Genomic DNA, 22,096 nt, shown 5'->3' on the forward strand with positions numbered 1-22,096 from the left:
CCCTGTTCTAAACACAACCTTGCTTCACAGTTTCTTGATCTCTATGGGTAGGGGTGGGCAGAAAAAGATCGAACCGAAAGACCGAACCGAAAAGACCGAGACCGAGAAATTCAGTCCTAGGTAATGAAAGACCGAATTTTGTTCGGTCAATTCGGTTAGTTTTCTCGGGTAACCGAATAGACCGAAAAGACCGAATTATCAAAAAATATCTAAATACAATCTACAACCCACTATGTTTAATAGGATTAAACTCTAATTTTTCACATCCCTACTTCTTTTAGGCATGTAACATAATAAGAGTTTTTACTCATAAGTGCTTACGAATTTTTTTTGTGATTTTTGTGTTGAAAGTTTCCACTATTTCTTTGCATATATGAAAATGTTGTTGAATTTCGGTCAGGACCGAGACTGAGACCGAATTTGTCGGTCCTAACATTTTTTCACCGAAATTCAGTCTTCACTTTTTAAAGACCGAAAAGACCGAAAGACCGAAGACCGAGACCGAAATTTTCGGTTAGACCGAATGCCCACCCCTATCTACGGGCTTGATAATATCAATAACCGTAATTACCGAGCGGTTGCGTGACTTGCTGTTGCATTTGTCAACCCTAACATAGTACTACCTCCGTTTCAGGTTGTAAAACTTTCTAGCATTACCCATGTTTTAACCTGCAACGGAGGAAGTAACATCTATACGCTGAAATCCCTTAAAAAAAAAGAACATTTATACGCTGGAACCGATCTGAACCGTCCGTCCACCCACCGACCCACCAACGGTGCGATTTCCACCGTCCACCAAACGCGAGCCGCCTCCACCCTCCACCTATCGAGTCAAAGACGACGACTCTACCAGAGCACGTGGACCCGGTCCACGAACGGAACGCCCCTACACCGAATGGGCCGTTGGGTGTCCACGCCTCCCACACCCACACCCCCCTTGCCTTTTTCTGCAAGACACGGAAACCTTCTGGAACCGCGTGGATTCCCCGAAACGCCCCTGCCCCCACGCTCCACCCGTTCAATAATTCTAGGGGTATTATCGTAGTTTCGCCACCTGCCCTTCCGCCGCGCTGGTGTATACTAGGGCACGCGCTCCTCGGAATCGCCACGAGCCCACGAGCCAGAAAAAAAGGAAAAAAAGAGAGTCGTAGTTCGCCTCTTCTTCCTCCTCTCGTTCTCGCGGCGGCGGCGGAGATGGCGTCGTTCTCGGAGGCTCCCCCGGGCAACCCCAAGGCCGGCGAGAAGATCTTCAAGACCAAGTGCGCCCAGTGCCACACCGTCGACAAGGGCGCCGGCCACAAGCAAGGTGAGCCCCACTCCCTCCCTGCGTCTCGGAGGAGCTAATCTGTAGGGCTTATCCTTTCTCTGTGCTGACTGCGGGGGGATGGGGATCTGGGTGGGGGTTCGCTACGATTCTCTGCTTGATGTGGAGACGGGCGGTTGAGATCGGAACTTGTTGGTGATAGATCTGCCTGTATGCTTCGTGTTGCATTGAATGGTGCTTAGATCTGTGGGATTGGTGATGGGATAGTCGGATTTGTCCATGTATTTGATACTTTCCCGGGTTGATTGCCATGGATTTGCGGGATATGGCATTATTAATGCATATTCAGTTAGGCGCTTCGCCCCCTAACACTTTAAAAGGGCTGTAGCTGTAATAGTTTTAGCTTTGATTAGAGCCCTTATTATAGTCTAGCTTGTTTCAGATTGCTTGCTGCTACTTTGGAATAAGTAGTGATTGTATGTTGAGTCTGATGGGATTGCTGCTTTAGAATTATTTGCTCAAGGAAACGAATCCAGCGTCTGCTTATGGATTGTTGAATAAAACCTCTGTTCCATCTGTTTAGGATGCTTGTATAAGCCTACATACGCTTCCTGGTACTTAGTAGTAATATGTGACAAGCACCAATCTCCATACAAATTGACTACTGTCTTTTTAGCAGTTTATTTTTCCTGATTCTTGGGTGATTTTGTAAGTTTTCCCATTGTTATAGATTGCATTATTATGTGTATGAACCATTGGATGTCATCCACAAATATCTCCATTTGCTGTCTATCTGTTCATGCTTACTTAGTGTTCGGAGGATTGTGTGGTTGATGATGAGATCCATGTTTGTAATCTTTTCAGGTCCAAACTTGAATGGTCTGTTTGGAAGGCAGTCAGGTACCACCCCTGGTTATTCCTACTCTACGGCCAACAAGAACATGGCTGTGATCTGGGAGGAGAACACACTTTATGACTACCTGCTTAATCCTAAGAAGGTATGATTAATGATAACGTTGGCCACCTGAGTTCTATAATTTTACTTGTAGCCTGCTATTGTTTCCCTCCTTTTAGCGTGCACAGGGTCGGAACTAAATGTTGGGGTTTTCCAGCCTGTTGTTATTTTGTATTCCTGTTGCTTGTGACACTCTAGAGTAATCTTCATGCTATCTAGTTTTCTGTATTGACCGTCCTTTACCATACAAAACTTCAAAACTCTTAAACATGGTTAGAGAGCTTTGTAATTATCTAGTGAAACTCAACGTACTTGTGCATGTTTCGCATCGTTATTGTTTAGTTCACTTCTGATGTACTTTTTTGGGTTTCTTAAATATTTTTCCACATGCATGATTTACTGTTTTTGAGCAGTAGTCTCATCAGAATACAATTCTTATTAAAATCAGTTGATGTTCAGAGCGAATAATCTGAAATAGGCTTAAGGTTAGGAGAACCTGATTCATGTATAATGAGTTCTCATTGTTTGTTACTATGATCACTCTGGAGTTCTTATTGCTGATTGTTTTTATATCTAGATGTTTTAAATTAGTTTCTTGTTGCACGACGAGCCGGCTTTGTATTATTTCAGATGCACACATTTGTTTACAACCATGGACTCATTCTCTGTATTAGAGTGCCTTGTTTCACTATGGCACGGTCCAGTTTGGCGATTTTTGTTCAAGACAGCTGGACTGAGTCTGTTTTTCTCATTATGCAGTACATCCCTGGAACCAAGATGGTCTTCCCTGGGTTGAAGAAGCCACAGGAGCGTGCTGATCTTATTTCCTACCTGAAGGAAGCAACCTCTTAAAAGGAGTGGAGCTGTCGTAACATGAGACAATCGGACAATTCATTCTACAGTTAAATAAAAATATTTAGACATCTGGGTCGCTCTGGTTTTACAGGGTGCAATCCACGAGACAATTATCTTGTTATATTTTGTTCTTATGGTTTATGGGTTCCATATCTTAGGTTTAGCAGGAAAAGTCTTTCACAGCTTTTGCTTTAACTGCTGGAAAACACCAGTATTTTGATCACCAGTCGGTGAGACTGGATTGCATCCCTTTTGGAAAAATACTGAGATCCTTAAATTTGTGATATTTTGATCCATTGCATTTGCTACGGTTAGTTCTCTGCCTGTGATGTTTTCTTTTGTTTGTGATGTTTGGCCACGTAATTGTTCTTTGGTATCTCACGCATGGATGGACAGTTCGGCTGTCAATTTATGTTTTGATGGATGATCTGTATATTGATCAAGGATCGGTGTTCTTGACTTGAACGAACTGAATGGTTGATGTCTTTGGCACGTATTGGTGATGATTTACTCGGCTGTTTGATTGGTGCGATGATGAATTTGGGATGCCACGTGTGTATTGGTTATCAATTGTTCGCTTCGATGCCGTTGAATTTGCAACGGCGCACGTGTATTTGTTACTAGTCTATTTGAGCGGGTATTTGTTACTACTCGTCTATTTGAGCGGGAATGTAGGCATGGTTACTCGATGATTTTGATTGGGATTTTGGTCATGCGTTGAGTTGGCATGTAGCCATAGTTACTCGATGATTTTGATTTGGAATTCGGTCGTAGTTACTCGTCTGCTTGATTGGGGGAATATATGACTCGACACGAGATGATTAGAGATTGGCGCGTTGCAATACATGACGAATTGCTAGTGCCACGTTTTGAGTCGCGGTATTGTTTCTGTCCAGACGAGCTAATGGACATGACGAATTGGAGGTCGCACCGTTTGTTGATGTGCTCCGTTATAAATGATTCAAAAATCTTCTGCCGTATAACAATCTCAGTGGTCGTGCCGGAGTGGTTATCGGGCATGACTAGAAATCATGTGGGCTTTGCCCGCGCAGGTTCGAATCCTGCCGACCACGCTCAGTTTTTTATGTTTTTGCTTTCCGTGGTTTTGAGAATAACTCATTTATGTGTCCATTTGCTTTCCTTCCATTTGTGTTTCAGCGGTTTGCGGTTTGAGAGAAACTCATTTGTGTGTTTGCTTTCATTTCATTTGCAGTTTGATAATAACTCATTTGTGTGTGTTCTTTTGCTTTCCTTCAATTTGTGTTTCAGCAGTTTGAGAATAATTCAGTTTGTGTTCTAGTGGTTTGAGAAGAATTCATTTGTGTCTCAGTGATCTGAGCAGAATTGTCGATGTCCATCTGTGTTTTCATTCCGTTGCATGTCCATCTGTGTTTACATTCCGTTGCGCTGCCACACATGATCTAGTGAACAGGAATTTGAGAAGGATGTGATGCAGGAGTACCATAGTCCCACTCAAGTTTGGAGGAATGATTTGAGATTTCAGGGCAAAATTAAGGTACCCACTCAAGTTATTTATGTAGCTGAAGCTATGGTCAACACCTATGCAGGATGTAATTAGCATGAAGTGGTCCAGGATGCTCAACAAGAGGATGATTGAAATGGAAGAATGCCAACGATTCCCTTAGGAAATAGCTTTTGTGTTGATGCTTATTGGGTTAAAGGAAATGCAGGAATTGGAATATTTTTTCACATGTCAAACTCACATAATGCTTTGGAGTACTCTCTCCATTTCAAAATATATGACGCTATTGACTTTTCGTCTAAAGTGTGATCATTCGTCTTTTTTTTAAAAAAATATAAATATTATTTATTTTGTGGTGACTTGTTTTATCATCAAATAAAATATAATCTTAATTTATAACTTTATATATTTATACTAATATTTTCAATAAGATGAATGATTGAGCATAGTGAAAAATTCGACGACATCATACATTTTGAAAAAAAAAGGTAGTATTATATTTCTTAGGGCATCCATAATGTTAGGAAAAAGCAGGTATTATGTACTATAGTATTCCAATGACCTACTCCCTCCATCCCATAATAGGTGACGTTTTTGACTTTTTATTTGCAACGTTTGACCATTCGTTTTATTTGAAAAATTAGTGCAAATATAAAAAAAGATAAGTCATATGTAAAGTACTTTTGATAATAAAGCAAATGACAAACAAAATAAATAATAATTCTAAATTTTTTTGAATAAGACGAATGATCAAACATTGACAAACAAAAACTCAAAAAGACAAGTAATATAGGACGGAGGTAGTAGTTATAAGCATTGTGGAAGTGGGTAGTAACAAATGCTAGATAGTAAGCTTAGGGCATCACCAATGTATATGGCAAGAGTGATCCATATAGATGGGACCCACATAAAGAGACTTTAGCTATAACAATATCCATAATGTATATAGATACAAGATAGCATTATGAGATGAGAGAGAAATAGAGATATATAGTATTATTTATTCCATATGGGTAGTCCATATGTCTATGGATACCTTTTGTTATTTTCTCCATATGGACTAGTTGCACAATGGTAATAGGTAGCTGAGTGAAATATAATATTACATATGGACTACTTTTGCTTCACATTGTGGATGCCCTTATGACCTAGTCATAAGAATAAAAAAACATTAAAGTCTCTCACTCTCTCCTTCCAACACAAGCAAAAAGCAACTAAAAAACAATATTCTTTTCCTCATGGAATTCTCTTTACAAAGGCCCTACTAGCTTAGCCTTGCTACTTATTACCTAGTTAGGCAATATACATTGCTGTTGCCCTTAAAGCCACTACTACTATGGCTGATTCTCCTGTGCAGGCTGAGCTTGTAGCATTGCAATTGACAATCGAGGTCGCAAATTTTTTGAATATTGCAAGTACCACCTTTCTAACGGACAACATAACAATTGTGGACATCATAAAGAAGAGAAGTTTTCTACGAGACCCTGGATATTGGAGTCTTAGACCACTGCTGAGCCAAATGCAACGAGTGATCTTCCGCACGACTTAATGCATAGTATCATTTGCATTCCAAGAGAAGTGAATCGATTAGCTGATAAGTGATAAGTTAGCTAATGATGTGAGAATGCAACATTTAGGCTGTCCAATTTATAACTGTCAAAACATCTCGCATCCTGCCTACTCCAGCAATTACCTTTTTTGTGCAAATGCTTTAAAGAACCAGTTCAGTGCAACCAATTGCACCATAAGGAATGCACTCAGTTTTAGTATGGAAATAAATTTTATGAGTTATATATAAAAAAAAGAAGAGAAACACACACAAGACAAGCTTGTGACAAAAGGTGTTGATAGCTATAGCACAAATTCTTACAGTTGGGGGCTTCCCCTGCTACGTTCTTTTAAAAGAAAAAGGAGCAGCTATAGCACAAATTCTTAATCTCATGATTGATTACATTCTTTACTCTCGGTACCGCGCGCTCCGATTCCCAATCACCAGCAAACACATACTCCCCGTCCCATAAAAAAACCAATATATTACTGATGTGACACATTACATACTCCCTTCATTCAAAAAATAATAATTCTTAGCATCTCTAGGTAGAATTAGTGGAGAGTGAGAATGACTATAATACCTTAATCATTAAAAAAATAATAAGAGTGATAGGTAGACAGAGGGTATTGAAGGAATAAACTTCTCGTTCTACGTGTTGAGGGTAGTTATGATGCAGAAGTTGGTTTTTTATGGGACAAAATTCAAACTCTAGAAGTTAAGTTTTTTTTTGAACGGAGGGAGAACCTCTGTCCAGATTCCCTCTGTCCTATATTCATTTTTTCAGGGACGGAGGGAGTACTCCCTCCATTCTAAAATATAGTAACCTAGAGTAGGATAAGAAGTATACTAATACTAATTTAGACATATATCTTATTTATATTCATATTAATAGAATACGTCCCATCCATTTCAAGTTACTACTCCATCTGTTTTAGGTTATAAGACGTTTTGACTTTTATAATGTGAAGCTTAGTGAGTACTGTATTCTGAGACGGATGGAGTATTAGTTAACTTTGGTCCTGTTTAGATTCCAACTCTTTTCTTCAAATTCTCTACTTTTCCGTCACATCGAATTTTTCTACGCACAAACTTCCAACTTCTCCATCACATCATTCTAATTTCTTCAAACTTCTAATTTTAGCGTGGAGCTAAACACAGCCTCGAAGGAGGAAGTGTTTGAAGGCTTGCTCGGCTAGCAGTCCGCTACACCCCTCATCGGGGAATCTCCGCCCGCGGGCCCCACAATTCCACACCGATTGACACCCACAGTCCCACACCACCTTTGCTGCACCCACCTCACTCACACACTTCACAGGGGAAGGCCAAGTGACAGTAGTAGTACGCAGCCAAACCCCCCAAACCCCTCGGAAATCCCCCCCGCTCTCTCAAACTCGCTCTCTCTGTCTCCCCCTTCTCCCTCACCAAATCCCCTCCTCCTCCTCCGCCGCAGCATTGCGGCGTACGGATCGGCCGGCCTCATCGGCCGCTGCGGCGCGCGCCGGCCGTCTCGGTCGCGAGGCGGGTGGGGCGGCGGCATGGGGAAGCGCAGGGGGAGGCGGAGGAGGTGCTCCGGGAAGCGCCGCGGCGGCGATGCGGATGGAGGCGGGGGCGGGAAGCGGCGGCGGGAGGGGGAGAGTGAGGAGGACTACTGCTTCGCCTGCAAGGACGGCGGCCTCCTCCGCTTCTGCGACCACAGGTTCCCCTGTCCTGTCCGTTCCCCCCTTCCCGCCTTTCCGCTTCCTCCATGACGCGGCATGCAGGTGTTTGGTTGGTTGGTTTGTCGCGGCGATGAGCTCGCGGGGTCGTGGCTAGCCGGAGTTTCGTAGGAGCGGAGAGTACTCGTGCTTGATCTGTTGAGATAAGACTTGAGGAGAAAACCAACCTTGCTCGCTTTAGCTTTAGCACTTGTTGGTAGCACTGAACTACTGAAGCTGTGGCGCAAGCGGCCGCCAGAGAGAGAGAGAGGGTTTAAGCGAGGTTTTTGGGTAGACAGGATTTCTCCCTGCGGCATTGTCGCCTTTGGCCCCATGTATCACTGTCAATCAGTTGTGCATGCTAGCTAGTAGTGTGTGCATTAATGGGTCAGCCATTGCTGTAGCTGCAGGCACCAGTACCGGTACCGCATAGCAGTGACAGCACCAGGGGTGTCTAGTTAACTTGCCCTGTTGCATGCTTCACCGTGTTGGTACGTGGTAGTTGCAAGCTACATTTCGTCTAGTTGAGTGCATTATGCCACAATGTCATGAGTAGTAAAGAGTTACCTCATGGGGGTTGTTGTGTTGTATTGGGCGCTTATTTGATTGACATATGGGTTATTGACTTATCAACCCACAAATATTCGTATGGTAGGCAGATGGATCGAACTATCGCAATCTTATTGGGATACATGTTTGGGTTTTCGGAAAATTTTATTGGCTATGCGTTTACGTCTTCTATCATCTTCCAGGAACTGCCACAAGGCTTACCATCCTGAGTGCGTGGATAAGGATGACAGCTTCCTCAATTCAGACGAACAATTCATTTGCAGTGAGTGTTTTAGCCATTCTTTCTTTAGTATTGCTATGACCTGACTGTTGCAAAAATGTTTTTGGTTATGCGCATGAACGAACTTGATTAATTAATGACATTTGAAAAAATATGATGTTTTGAATAAAAAATCCCATTTAGTGATTGTTATTTTTACCTGTTGTGACACCCTATGACATAGCAATGCGCCAACATGCCAGGGTTTCCGTTACCGCTGGTAACTGAGCTTACCACGGGGGTACGGTAATGGTTACCGGTGGTAGGGTTTGGGAAATTTTGACCAAACTTCAAAATTTTCCAAAAAAAAAAAAATCATGGATGTAGTTCTTGATTTTTAGTGGCAGATGGTGAAGAATTTTTTTGAAAAAGAGTAAGATAAAATCAAATTTAAGGGCAAAACCGATAATTGTTTAGAGAATGGAAAAAAGAAAAAAGTATTGGGTCTTAAGTTGCACTGTGCAACCGGCCCATTAAGGCCCAATAGAGGAGAAAATATCTTCATAATATAGAGAAGGTCATAATGAATTTTTGTATTTTACATCCAAAAGTTAGGTTTGCAAGTATCCTATATATTCTTCTAATTATCCCTAATTTCTACATTTAAGTGGTTTTTCAATTTTTTTTAGCATTGTTCTGTTCAGCTATACAACTCATGGTAACCGCGCAAATATCGCGGTCACCGCGTCAAACCATGCGGTAACCGCGAAACCGCCAAAGTTTTGAATTCAAATGTTTGTCGATGAAATTCATACGGTTTTCGGCAGTTACCGTGGTAACCGCCTTACCACGTGGGTGCGAGAACCCCCCTCCAAACGGTAAGGGAAACCCTGAACATGACCCATGATTAGCAAAATTCTGTAGTGTCAGCCAGCTAACTAGCTGGGGAAAGACATAAGATGAGCACAGGATGGTAACAAGGGCTTAAAGAAGTATTCTGTACAAGATGCTATAATATGTCCAAAGTTCAGGCTTGAACTTGACGCATGTCACCAAGACAGCCTACCTCAATGAGAAGTTAACATGTTCACTCATGGTTTTTCTAGATTACATTTTATGTTCAAATTGTTTTTAGTTCCACAGTGGACTACAAATTTCTTTAAAACTGACCTAAGTACTGAACATGCATGACAGATTGGCATACATGTTTTATCTGCAAAGGGCGTTCATACTACCGATGCTTTTGTTGTCCGGATCACTCTGTTTGTCGTAGTTGTGTGAAACAAGCAGAATTTGTCCCAGTCATGAGGCAAACAATGGGATTTTGCAACAACTGTTTGAGGATGGCAATCATGATTGAGAAGAACGTCGATGTTGACTCTGATGGGGTAACAATGCACATCCTTATAAACATTTCAAATTGCCTTATGTTAGTGCCATAAACCATTTTGTTTTATCTAATTTGTTTGTTTCCATAATATTTAGATCTTTGGTAAGTGTACTGCAAATAGTTGTACCTCACAGCTGTAAACAGTTCCTTCAATGTTGTTTAGTAGGTGTGTTTTTAATGGTGTAGTCGCTTGTGTAATATTTAGTTGCATATTACTCCCTCTGTCCCAGATAGCTGGTCATTCTACCATTCGAGAAATGTCCCATAAAATTTGTCGCTTTAGCATTTTGACCAGAGAACCGGGGCATCGAGTCATTCTGGTCCACTTGAATCTGTCTAATGATTACTATCTGTGTAATACTGCTGCTACTAGTACCATGTGACAAATAGGAGTACTAGCATTCATTAATTAATTACATGCAGTAAATATTTCTTGCAACCTGAAATGACAACTGCAGCTAATAAATGGGGATAATTTGGTGATTTTTACTTAGAGTTAATTTGTTTGATAATCCTTAAAACGGCCAGCTTTCTGGGACAGAGTGAGTATAGTTTATGTCTATGCTTTTGTAGGAATCCATTCTAAGGTTCTTAACTTTGAGTTAATGCTACATGTGGCAAATAGATCTATGCCATTCAACCTCTACTATTTTGCTTATTTGCTTTCTTGCTCTCTCTCTCTTATTTGCTTTCTTGCTTTATATAGACACACACACACACTGAAATTCATATGTTTCTCCTTTGTCTAGGAGAGGGTTGATTTCAGTGACAGGGAGACATATGAATTTTTGTTCAAGGATTACTGGGACATAATTAGAGAAAAAGAAGGGTTGACATTGGATAATATGCGAGAAGCCTATACTCTTCTCAGAAGTGGCTTAAACTGTAATGAACTATCAGATATGGAGAAACTTCCAAATAGTGAGCAGAGTTCAGATGATGATTTCTTGGGCAATAGTGATGACGACGATGAGCCAGTTTATCCATCTGTTTCAAATGGAACATCAAATAAAGTGAAAACCATACTGAAGGAAGGAAAAACAAAGAAACAGGTTTATGTGGGATGGGGTTCAATAGAACTTATTGGATTCATGTCATCAATAGGCAAAGATACATCAAAACCTCTAGATCAATTTGGTGCTGCTGAAGTTGTGAAGCAGTACATTCGGCAAAACGATCTTTTGCAGAAAGATAAGAAAAAACAGGTCATTTGTGATGGCAAGCTTTGGTCTCTGTTTAGGAAATCAAAACTGAAATATAACAAGATATATAGCTTGTTGGAAAAGCATATTGCTGAAAATATCACACCCGAGGATGAATCACTTGATAGTTCCGAGGACAATACTGATTCAATTATGGAAAGGAAAAGTCGGATCATGAACTCTGAATTGAGTACTCCAGAAGAGGTGTCTGAAAGATACAGGAGATGCTTTGCTTCTCTTGTCCGTGAAAACATTAAATTAATCTATTTGAGGAGAACTTTAGTTATTGATCTGCTAAAGCAACCGGATACGTTTGAATGTAAAGTTATTGGCTGTTTTGTTAGAGTAAAGAATGACCCCAGAGAGTATAGTCGCCACAAGCCTCAAAAACTATACCAGCTTGGACAGGTGACAGGTAATGTTCATCTCTTAGCATTACCCACTGCTATTCCCCGATGATCCGTAGAGTAGTGAACCAGTTTGTCTTGTATGTTGTTTATTTTCGCCTCTAAATGTCCTATTCCTTTCGTGTGCTAGATAGAGAAAAGATATAATGTATTCTACATCTGAACCTGAGGCACATATAATCTAACATGTAGTTTTCAGTGACAAATCATTTATTTATTATCTGCTAACAAAAGCATACGTAACAGGCATTAGGAAATCCTCGGAAGAATACAAGATAAGGGACATATCTACAGATATCCTTTTATGTATTTCCGACATGTGGTCTGATGTCAAAATTTCAGTGTTGTCAGATGAAGACTTTGAGGAGGTACAGTTTATTGTGCATTCCCTTGTTCCAACAACACTGCTTATGAATAGTTTTTTGAACTGCATTGTCACGCCCGGAAATTCACTAGTAATTTCCGAACTTATTTGTGCATAAAATCCTCGTCCAGGAATCAGCCGAGGTACACAAACTGACAATTTAATATACAGATTCATCAATAACTAAAGCGAATAAATACTTACTTAAGAGGCACTTAGTCCTCAACATGAAGAAAACTGCAGCGGAAAATAAAATCTAGCGAAGCTCCGGCTCCACTCCCACAGGCAGCTCAACTGGGGTATAAGCCAAACGTCTTCTCCTTCTGGATCCTTTTTCTTCAACTGAGGTTGATTGATTATTGCAAGGTGAGCATATGACATACTCAGCAAGCCACACAGCAAATATGCAAGTGCACAAGGATACCAAAGGATGGCATAATATAGGCTCATTTGCAAAAGCAGCATTTAGCAAAACATTTAAGAGAAGTAAAACAGTGGAGTAATTAATCAGAAATTTTAATCAACACTGAACAGCACACCCATGCTGCACAGGCCCAACCATTCTGAACAACCATACCCGGCTGAACAGATCTAACTCCAAACCAGGAGCTAAGCAAATTATTACCAGGTATAACATCTATAAATATTGTGAGAGGTGTGAGACTAATCACGAAAAACATTGCTCAACCCGCCCATAACCGCGGGCACGGCTATTCGAATAGTTTTACTCTGGCCAGAGGTGTACCACTGTACCCACAAGACACAGCCTCAACATCATGTTTACCATGCGTCGCGATACTGGAAAGTACCCGAATAGAGGCTGTGACAATACCCTCTGCATAACACAACTCACCACAGTGCACCATTCCTGGATCATAATCACCCCCTTATAAAACAAGGCACGGACTCCCCAGCGACCCCCGTGGGCTTATCTCCGCCACTTCTCAGTCTGGTGCTCCGCAATGATTCATGCTATACAAAAGGTAAAGCCGTTGCCCACGCTGGCTTGTGGTTGGCACGGTTAATGTTTCACAATAGTAGCTCGCGAACCGGTCCTTAATTGTCATGAGCACGACTCTCAAAACCATGTGCTCACAACCCACCATTATCAAGTTTTAGTTGGCAAGTAATTAATTAGCCAATCACGATTAACCATCGTGAACTATCATTAAACCATCATTAAATAATAATGAATCATAAGTTATCCCAATAGTGTGCTAATGTTTCTAAGCATGGCTAAGCAATCACATCTAATATCTAGCTGAACCAATATATAAAGCTCAACTAGTCAAATTATAATAACCCAAGGTATCAAGGATTAAAGTAATCAATGCAAACAGGCCATAACAAAGGAATAGATTCACACCACCCAGTGACATTTGAAAATAAATGCACAGTTGAAATAAATAGAGAATTTAAATATAGGATCAACATGCTCAAAGGATTGTGTTTAGGATCTGTGTGACTTGCCTTGCAATAATCGGTCTTCAATTAATCTTCTTGAATACTTCCAGCGCACTCGCGAACCTTCGCAACGACGGAAACGACAAGCTAACACGCAAAACGAAGAAAAAGACTAATAAAAACCAAATAAACAATACATAAAAAGTAAACAAACATGTAGATCATAATTTTAGATGAATTATGAGACTTGAACGGCCTCATTCTGACTTCAAATGAATTTATTATGAATTTTACAAGATTAAATCTAATTAAAGCCCATTTAAAAAGAATTAAATAAATTTAATTCAATTTATGGACAATTTTAATATGTAGATCTTTATTTTATACAACTTTTGCAACTTGAACCACATTAAACTGAGTTACAACGAATTAGTTATGAATTTTTAAAGATTAAATCGGATTAAAACACTTATATGGATTTTAATTGAATTATGACGCAATAATGAATTATTTTTGAAAAGGAAAAGGAGGATTATTGCGTCAGCGGCTAGGGTTTGCGGTGGACCGGGTGCACGGCAACGGTTCACGGGAACGGACGGCCGAGATCAACCCTATCCAAAACGGACGGCCGAGATCGAACGGTCCTCGACCGGCTCACGGGGACGATGACGTCGGCGATGACGTCACCACCGGCGGCGACTCGGGCGCGCATGCTCGCCGGCGAACGGCGGCGCTTCGGCACGAACGGAGGGCACCAACGGGTAGCGGACGGCACGGCGAACTCACCGGTGACCAAAGGAGCGGCGGAAGATCAACGGACGGCGACGGCGACGAGGAAGAAGCGGCGGCGGAGATCGGGTCGACGGCGGCGACGGTGCTCCGGCGGTCTTCGGCGGCGACGAAGAGGCGGACGAGGACGGCGGCGACTTGGCGACCACGACGGCGGTCTTCCCGAGCGACGGCGATGACCGGAACGGCGGCGGCGCACGGCTGGAGCGACGGCGGCGACGGCGGCTCGAGGCTACTCGGCGCTAGGGCGCTACGGACGACGAGAGGCGAAGGCGAGGGAGGCGACGGGTAGAGGAGAGCTCGGGGGTCCTTTTAAAGGGGCAAGGAGGCGGCGGCGAAGGCCCACGGCGACCGGCGACGAGATGGAAACTTCGGGGTTCGGAGGAAAGAGGCCGATCCGAATCGAACTCGATTCCACGAACTTCCAAAACGAATTAGCCGATGCTTCCAAAAGAGAAAAGGTAGAGGAGATCCCGAAGATCATTTCCCCTCTATCAATTCGGCCGGAGAAGGAAAGGATCGACCGAATTTTGGAAGGAGACGGCGGCGGCTCGGGCTAGGGTTTCGGGCGGCGGCGGCGGCGCGAGGAAGACGGATCCGACAGGCGGGCCCCACCTGTCAGCGGCTGAGAGAGAGGAGGAAGGAGCGCGGCGGACTGGGCCGACTGGGCTGACTGGGCCGGGGAGAGAGAGAGGAAGAGAGGGGTTTTGGGCCGGCTTTCGGCCCAAAGCCAAAAGAGACTTTTAAAAACCTTTTTCAATTTAAATTATTTCTTAAATGCAATTCCATTTATTAAAAATACTTCCTTAGCTCAAATAAATCCCAGAAAAATCTAGGAATTATAGAATTAAGCAAAGTATTTAACAAAATTTTATCTAGCCCAATTTTATATTGAGATTTAACAAATTAAAATTAGATCTTCTCTTTTAGGCTTTTAAAATCATTTCTAATAATTCCTTTTAAACAACAATTTATAATTTAAGGATTTTAAACAAGAAAAGCTCTTAACAATTATAATTAGATCATTATTGATCAAATAATTACTGAACTGTTCTTTGTATCATTTAGGAATTGAGCTCCGAAAAATCCGAGAAAATTTCAGAGAGTTGACTTAATCATGGAGAATTTAATAAAAATTAAATCCATCCATGCTTTATATTTAGGAAATTTTATTTCCCACATTTAACTTCACTTGTAAATTAAAGAACATTTAATATAAATTCTATTAATAATTTATTAAATAATTTATAAATCCTGAAACGAAAATCAGGATGTGACATGCATTTACTGTGCAAGTTATTTTCCTTTTGCAATACCATGTGATTTCCTCCCTCTATAACTTACTAGTATTTTGTCCTGAATGCTTGTTGATGTACAAACCATCTTTTGTTGATAACAGGAAGAATGTGAAGATCTTCGTTCATTGTCCCGGAAAGAACCTTCTAAAAGGCAAACTGTTGTAAGTTAAATCTTCTTTGAAATTTTATTTCCCCAGAACACAAGTATCTTATCAGATGTAATAGGCTGCTGAAATTCTTGTTTCGGCAGCATGCATACTTTAGGGATAGCACCAAAAAAAAAAAATGTTCGGTTCTTGGTTGTGTTGGACATGGTTGGGCTAAAAGCAAGAATTCCTTATACAAGATGGCTGATGATGTGGCTAATAGGAAATGTGAACAGTTCGCGTATGGAATGGTAGCAAAGAAGATTGAAAATTTGAGTAGCCTCTTATCATGGCGATTAATGCAAAATTTGTCCAGAGTTATAGTGCACTAACCTAGGTTCTCATGAAAGCTTCCTTTGTTGCTTGGCTGGGGCAAAAGGGCTTGCAATCTCGCTGTCCTGGTTGGCTGGTCTGGGCTCTTAAGCCTTGGCAGTTTGGTCGTTCATGAGTTGTGCATGACACATTTGTAAATAAGTTTAGTGTTTGTGAATTTGTTTTGGTCAGAACTTCCGTCTTGACCTTTTGTATTTTATTTTCTCCTTCATGACAGACTGCTATCCTGTGTTGTTCGATAAGAAAAACCTAGGTTTTATTTTGACTAAGATAGTCTAGTGCTATATAGCTATTATCTGAACAGATCCATAGTGTGAAACTTTAAAGGAACATATATCCATTAGTATAGGGACTGTTTTTAAATTTCAAATCATCAAATGGTTGCAAGTTCACAAATACAGGATCTTGCATTTCGTACAAATAGAAGATATTTAGTGCCACCCTAGTCATTATAAACAAGGAGTATTTTGGCCTCGCATGTTTGTTTGTTGGCTTATCAACCGCAGCCAAAATTTGAATTTTGGAACTTAATTTTAGAGTTGATTTTGCAATTTTTTTTCATTGTATCCTAATTTCCATCATTGGCTCATGAACTACTTGCTCATGAACTACTAAGAAAAGCAGTTTGACTTATAAAAGTTCTACTCAAGTTTTTTTGGTTGCTTCGGTTATTTTTCTAAGGAAATAAGCACCAAACTCTAACTAGCCTTTACGCCCACTGAAATTCATCTTTTTGATCACCAAATGGGTAATACTTTACCATGTGTATCTGGCATCTTGGCCTCTGCCTTATGGCTGGTTATATATTCAGAGATTAATCACATTGGAAGCAACCGCAGTGTTTCATTCACCATTTGCAACTTGCATGTTTGGGACATTATATAATGTTTTATTATGTGCTATTTTCCCGGTGCTATTCTATATTTCCCTTCATTTGGGAAGTTCTTAGGATGTTTGTATGAATTCTTCTTATACTTGAACAATACATCATACATGTATAACTATGCCTAAGCTTCTTTCAGAGCTCTGAACTAGATGTATTTATACAGGCTGAGTTTGAGGAGAAAGCGAGAAGTATGCATGCAGACATAATGAGTCATGTAAGTTCACTAGGAAGCCTGATGAACTTTTATGCGTCATGCAGTACATTCTGAAATTGTTTATAGATTTTAGACCAAATTTTCTTGTTTCCTAATCACTATTCTCTATCTGAATTCCCATTGTTATGTTCTTGTATTAAAAAAAATATAGCCAATACTTTGGTGACATGTTTAAAACTATAGATTTTCGCAGTGTAAGTTCATCTGTTGATAGTATTAGAAGTGACAACCAACTTATTGTTTGTTATTCTTGCAGTGGATCAACAAGGAACTTCAGAGACTGGAAAAATTGATTGAAATGGCAAATGAGAAAGGTTGGCGTGCTGAATATCCTTACCAGATTGAGTTCTTGTGATCATGTTGATATTCACCAACGAGTATATCTTGTTTTCATATTCTAACTCTGCAGCAATTATAAGATTAGTGAACTTTGTACAGTACAGTTATATCCTTGACTGTATATCACGATGCACGAATACATTGACAAAAGAAAGCTACTACGAACACCATCAGAAAGGCAACGTCTTCTTGAAGAAGTCCCGCGAATTATTCCAGATGTAGAGGATAGTAAGGACTCTGGATTTCTAGTTATGGCAGCAAACAAATCTTCTCAAAGGAATACAGGTTTGTTTTTAGGACTCCTAGAATTGTTTCGTGTTCTTCTGCTTTACTACTCAATTCCATATTGTGCCATGAAACCAATGGAAAGTAGGAAGCAATGGGTATAGAGACTTGACAATCACTTAGCCTGATTAGTTTCCATTCTGGGATATTTTTCTTTTGTTACCATTGAACTTTTAAATATTAAAATTAAGGAATGTAACACTTATTGCTGATGAAGAGTTGAATTTTGGATTGCTAATCATTTTCTTTCATGATCTGCTGCTTGTTTCAATGCTTTCCTTCAGGAAGTTCTTAGTAATTTCTTCTGTACAGCAGGTATACCCTGTGATTTTTCTGTAGGTACCAACAGCAACAAGGATAGAGTTGATTGCTTGAAAAGTTGTTCAGGAGAAAAACTTAAAGGTTGGCTTATATAGTGTACATTCATTTGTTTTTTAACATGATGTAAACACTGCTTTTTTGCATAGGGAACAAAAGGGACATACCTTTGTGTTCGGAAAGTTTCTCAGAAGAAAAACATGAAGGTTTTCTCATAAGTATTTACTTCTTGAATGGCTCCCACTATATTCTATCCATCTCTAAAATTTGATGGCAGTGGTGCTTGAAGGATAAGTATAGAACTTCTACCCTCTGAACTACTCCCTCCATCCCAAAAAAACTCAACCTAGGAGGGGATGTGACCCCTCCTAGGACAATGAATCTGGACGGGGTCACATCCTCTCCTAGGTTGAGTTTTTTTGGGACGGAGGGAGTATGCTCTAACTTTAAAATCGATGGCAGTGGAACTTCACTATGAAATAGCTCCCACTATGTTCTATATGCATGTCTAGATTGCATCATTAAGGCCCTAGAATATGTGTTCGCTTAGCAAGTTAGAAGTCTCTATCCTCTGGTGTGGGCTAATAAGTGAGCAAACCATTGACTGTTGTTACATGGCATAACCTCAAGTTTTAATGCTGGTAGTATTTGAAACTGGAGTAAATAGCATTTGCCTACTGAAATCTGGCACTATATCTTGTAAGAAAAATCCTTTGGTTGGCCACTTTCCATGTTTTTATTGTTCTTATTAAATGTGCAGGTAGCAAAGGCGATGCTGATGCACCTGGAACGTGTTTAGAAAAGGTCATCACTAAAGGTTTGCTCTTACTGCCCGTCCTTCCACTAGTTGTTCCACCAGGCACTAGCTGTTCCTGAAGTTTCCATTGCAATTTATTCCCTTTGACATATTCAACATTCTGGGCAACCTGGCTGTTTTTGGTTATTCGTGCTTAATGATGCAGCTATTGAAGTCAATCCTCCTGGTGATATGCCAAGATCACATGTTCAAAACCATGGCACTAAAGGTTTGCACTTACATTTTCACCAGTAATGCTATTCCATCTGGTTCCAAAAGTAGGTCGTGTTGGCTTTATCTGCTTTCTTAAATTTAAACTATTCTAAGATTTCAGGGTGCTTTTAGCTTATTTCATCTTGTTTTACCCTTTATTAAACCTGTCAGGCATAGCTTAACAGTATTTCTTCTTTTTTTTAACAAAAATGGTTTTTCATTTGCTCAGTTTTTTTATTCTACATGTTTAACCACTGTAATGAAACCAGATGATTGCACAGTGCTAATACATGAAAAAATGTCACCTTTGCTCCTATGTTTTCTGGTGCTGATGGGATGGGATCTTATTTTGGCATGCTATCCTTGGTCTTTTATGTCTCTTTTTCGTTTTTTGGTTTCTCCAAGTTTTTCTACTTGTTCATACTATTATTGTAGCTACTGCAGCTGTCAACCCAGGTCAAGTTATTGACATTGATGACGGTGAAGATGATCTGCATGGTAAAAGTGGAGACATGACTGTTGATCTGGATTCTGATGGAAGTGAGGACCATGGTACGAGACAACATGAAGCTAAGCCTAAATTATGCAGTGGTCAGAAAGCTGTCGAAGCGAAGGAAGAAATCTCAGAGCACGCAAGTGTCTGGTATTACAATGATCCTCAAGGTGACGAACAGGGGCCATTTCCGCTGCGGATTCTGCGTCACTGGTCGAAAGCTGGATACTTCAAGGAAGATTTTAGAGTCTGGAGAACAGGCCAATCTTGTGACTCTGCCATCTTGCTCAAAGATGCTTTGCTGCTGACAAGTTAGCACTAATCAGGAGCCTCACTGTTTAACCAACTATATGTCTACTAGATGTATCTACATATATGGCAGAATGCAGGAGGGCCTCAATTCTTGTGACATATTGCCCCTCTGTAGTATTGTGGGGGAGGCCAGTCAGGCGGTGTATGTATATATTTGTCTGACACTAGAATGCCTTAGCCAATTTTTGGATCCCAGGCACCGTGCCTTTTGGCCTTCGGATGTATTCTGTGCCCATCAGCTACCTGTGTTTATGCTACAACAAGCAAAGTACTTGGGATATTTGCAAGTTGTAACAGGTCTTATATTTGTATGTGTTTATGCACTCCTTTTTGTTCTTTTAGAAAAGATAGCTGCCTTGGAATATGATTTGGGTGCAGTGTTATGATGCTGCTGTTAAAAGTGACCTTTAGCATCATGTTACCTGACGTCTGAATTCACTTTCTTGTGGTCACTGACAATGATTCTTTTGGTCTCTAACTTCAACTCGCGGTTGATTCAAGTGTAGTTTTGTTTGGTTAGGTCACTAACTTTTAAGTTGGTTTTCTTTTCATTTGCACTACATCAGGCATATGATTGTAGAATAAACCGTTGGAAATCGTAGGCACCGGCAGTCTGATTAGTATCCTATTTTCTGAAGTAATATTGATTGTGTTCTGTCACCGTTGCGTCTGTAAGTAATTGCTGTACCGTGCACTCATAGCTATTCCGACTATCTTCTACAGGATTTGGGATACAATCACTCAACTGGACGATCCAAACCAATCACCAATTGACTTGAGAATCTTAAGATTTGTCAGTGATATTAAAAAAAAACAATAACAAAACCCAATTAGTTTGGCAAAATTTGTCACAGTGCATCCAAAAAACCTGTAATTGAGTTGAGAATCTTAAGATTTGTCAGTGATATTAAAAAAAAATAATAACAAAACCCAATTAGTTTGGCGAAATTTGTCACAGTGCATCGAAAAAACCTGTAATTAGTTTGTGGATACCGTAAAAACGCGAATTTGCTGTCGGGAAAAAAAATGTTAATTAGCTATCAGACACTCGTGTTTATTATTTTCATGGAAAACGGAGAGAGAAACTGAGGTGAGAGTACGCCCCTGTGCTGCTTCGCCGAAGCTGGTCGCCACAATTCATCGCCTTGGTGTGACGGTGAGCAGCGCCGCGGGTCGGAAGGCCTCGGTGGCGGAGCTCGTCGGCGAGGCGCAACATCTCCCTCTCTTTCTCCAGCTCCTCCTGTGCCCTCTCGGCCTCCCGCCTCATCTCCTCCACCTCCTCCTTGCCTCCCCTGTTGCCGTCCACGCCGCCGGTGAGGCCGCCCCTGACGAGCTCGTCGCACACCTTCTCCAGCCGCTCCCTCGACCTCCACTCCCTCTCCAGCTCCCTCTCCGCGTCGGCCAGTGCCTTCCCGAGCTTGGCGTTCACCCTCTCGGCGTGATGCCTCGACCTCCGCTCGCCGTCGAGCCCCGCACCGCCACGCGCACCGTCGCCGCAACCTTCTTCCTCTGCTGGCTCCTCCACTCCCGCGCCTCCTCGGCGAGCTGCGCCCTCATCTGCACCGTTTCGTCGCCACGCCGCCGGTCCTCCTTGGCGAGCTGCCGCGCGTGGGCGCGTGCCAGGTAGAGCATCGACGCCGTCGACAGGTTCAGGCCATCGCCGGGGCCCCAGATACCGAAGAGAGCCTTGACGAGCTCCTTGGACGCGGCCAGGCTGCTGTACATCTCCTTCAGGTGTGGCACCATTCTTTCTCCCCCTCTGCATGGTGAAGCGCAGTCTGCGTGCACCTGGACAAGACAGAGAGAGAATTTGGAAATCAAACATGTAATCCAAACGGCGGCGGCGGCAGGCGCTGCGCTCGCTAGCGAGCGGCGCGGCGAGAAAGCACAGGCAGGAAGAGGACAAGAAAAGAAAATAGAGGAGAGGCTGACATCCTTGCCCCACATAGGATAATCGGGTCTTTTTCGATTGTTTCTCTCTCCGTTTTCCCTAAAAATAATAAAATAAGGCCGCGAGTGTCATACAGCTAATTACCAGTTTTTTTTTGTGCCCGACAGCAAATTCATGTTTTTCTTGTGTCCACCAGCTAATTACAAGTTTTTTCGATGCCCTGTAGTAAATTTTGCCAATTAGTTTTATCAAATCTAGTAGAATATTATTGATAATATGTTTGTTGTGTTAGAGATGCTACTATGTTTTCCTATATAAACTTGATTCAACTTTAAAAAAACTTGAGTAAGAAAAAAAAAATCAAAACGTATGTGGTAAATAGGAAACGGAAGAAATATTTGTCGGAGGGTAACTATGGCACGTGACAAGAGAAGGGCAAACATG

At 41.3% G+C, this 22,096-nt stretch overlaps 3 protein-coding genes, 1 long non-coding RNA gene and 1 other non-coding gene across 16 annotated transcripts; 4 read left to right on the top strand and 1 right to left on the bottom strand.

Moving 5' to 3' along the window:
- Positions 1 to 1,107: 1,107 nt before the first annotated feature.
- LOC4338825 (cytochrome c-like) lies at positions 1,108 to 3,515 on the top strand. The gene is made up of 3 exons (NM_001402558.1): positions 1,108 to 1,306; positions 2,129 to 2,262; positions 2,979 to 3,515. Exons 1-3 carry the CDS (start codon positions 1,195 to 1,197, stop codon positions 3,069 to 3,071), a joined length of 339 nt encoding a protein of 112 aa, NP_001389487.1. The 5' UTR covers positions 1,108 to 1,194; the 3' UTR covers positions 3,072 to 3,515.
- A 550-nt stretch (positions 3,516 to 4,065) lies between these two features.
- TRNAS-AGA (transfer RNA serine (anticodon AGA)) lies at positions 4,066 to 4,147 on the top strand. Its single transcript has one exon. It is a non-coding gene; the product is annotated as a tRNA-Ser (tRNA).
- Positions 4,148 to 7,511: 3,364 nt separating this feature from the next.
- On the top strand, positions 7,512 to 20,107 carry LOC107278777 (uncharacterized protein At5g08430). 12 transcript variants are annotated; one of them, XM_066310598.1, is made up of 14 exons: positions 7,512 to 7,805; positions 8,556 to 8,635; positions 9,767 to 9,960; positions 10,712 to 11,579; positions 11,818 to 11,939; positions 15,528 to 15,587; positions 16,955 to 17,005; positions 17,262 to 17,332; positions 17,472 to 17,629; positions 17,942 to 18,031; positions 18,097 to 18,153; positions 18,708 to 18,764; positions 18,910 to 18,972; positions 19,392 to 20,107. In XM_066310598.1, the coding sequence occupies exons 1-14, from the start codon at positions 7,645 to 7,647 to the stop codon at positions 19,763 to 19,765; spliced, it is 2,406 nt and encodes an 801-aa protein (XP_066166695.1). In that variant the 5' UTR covers positions 7,512 to 7,644; the 3' UTR covers positions 19,766 to 20,107. The 12 variants fall into 12 exon arrangements, with proteins under 12 accessions (XP_066166695.1, XP_015637305.1, XP_015637304.1 ...); XM_015781819.3 differs by having other exon boundaries at positions 19,401 to 20,107; XM_015781818.3 differs by having other exon boundaries at positions 17,945 to 18,031.
- LOC136356554 (uncharacterized) lies at positions 11,917 to 17,479 on the bottom strand. Its single transcript, XR_010741429.1, has 3 exons — positions 17,343 to 17,479; positions 13,406 to 13,486; positions 11,917 to 12,277 (listed from the first exon to the last, which is right to left on the bottom strand). It is a non-coding gene; the product is annotated as an uncharacterized lncRNA (long non-coding RNA).
- Positions 13,860 to 14,565, top strand: LOC136356553 (uncharacterized; the record flags this gene model as incomplete). The annotated part of the gene is made up of 1 exon (XM_066310603.1): positions 13,860 to 14,565. A coding segment is annotated over one exon (561 nt), but the record flags the coding sequence as incomplete, so codon positions are not given.
- Positions 20,108 to 22,096: the final 1,989 nt, after the last annotated feature.

Source organism: Oryza sativa, chromosome 5 (assembly GCF_034140825.1).
Source record: "Oryza sativa Japonica Group chromosome 5, ASM3414082v1".
NCBI classification, from domain to species: domain Eukaryota; kingdom Viridiplantae; phylum Streptophyta; class Magnoliopsida; order Poales; family Poaceae; genus Oryza; species Oryza sativa.

What these genes read in the sequence shown, in the direction of transcription:
- LOC4338825 (NM_001402558.1), top strand. Translation starts at nt 1,195, where the DNA reads ATGGCGTCGTTCTCGGAGGCTCCCCCGGGCAACCCCAAGGCCGGCGAG. An exon ending in GGGCGCCGGCCACAAGCAAG is followed by an intron (nt 1,307 to 2,128) that starts GTGAGCCCCACT and finishes TAATCTTTTCAG; the next exon opens with GTCCAAACTTGAATGGTCTG. An exon ending in ACCTGCTTAATCCTAAGAAG is followed by an intron (nt 2,263 to 2,978) that starts GTATGATTAATG and finishes CTCATTATGCAG; the next exon opens with TACATCCCTGGAACCAAGAT.
- LOC107278777 (XM_066310598.1), top strand. Translation starts at nt 7,645, where the DNA reads ATGGGGAAGCGCAGGGGGAGGCGGAGGAGGTGCTCCGGGAAGCGCCGC. An exon ending in ATGCAGACATAATGAGTCAT is followed by an intron (nt 17,006 to 17,261) that starts GTAAGTTCACTA and finishes TTATTCTTGCAG; the next exon opens with TGGATCAACAAGGAACTTCA. An exon ending in ATCTTCTCAAAGGAATACAG is followed by an intron (nt 17,630 to 17,941) that starts GTTTGTTTTTAG and finishes TCTTCTGTACAG; the next exon opens with CAGGTATACCCTGTGATTTT.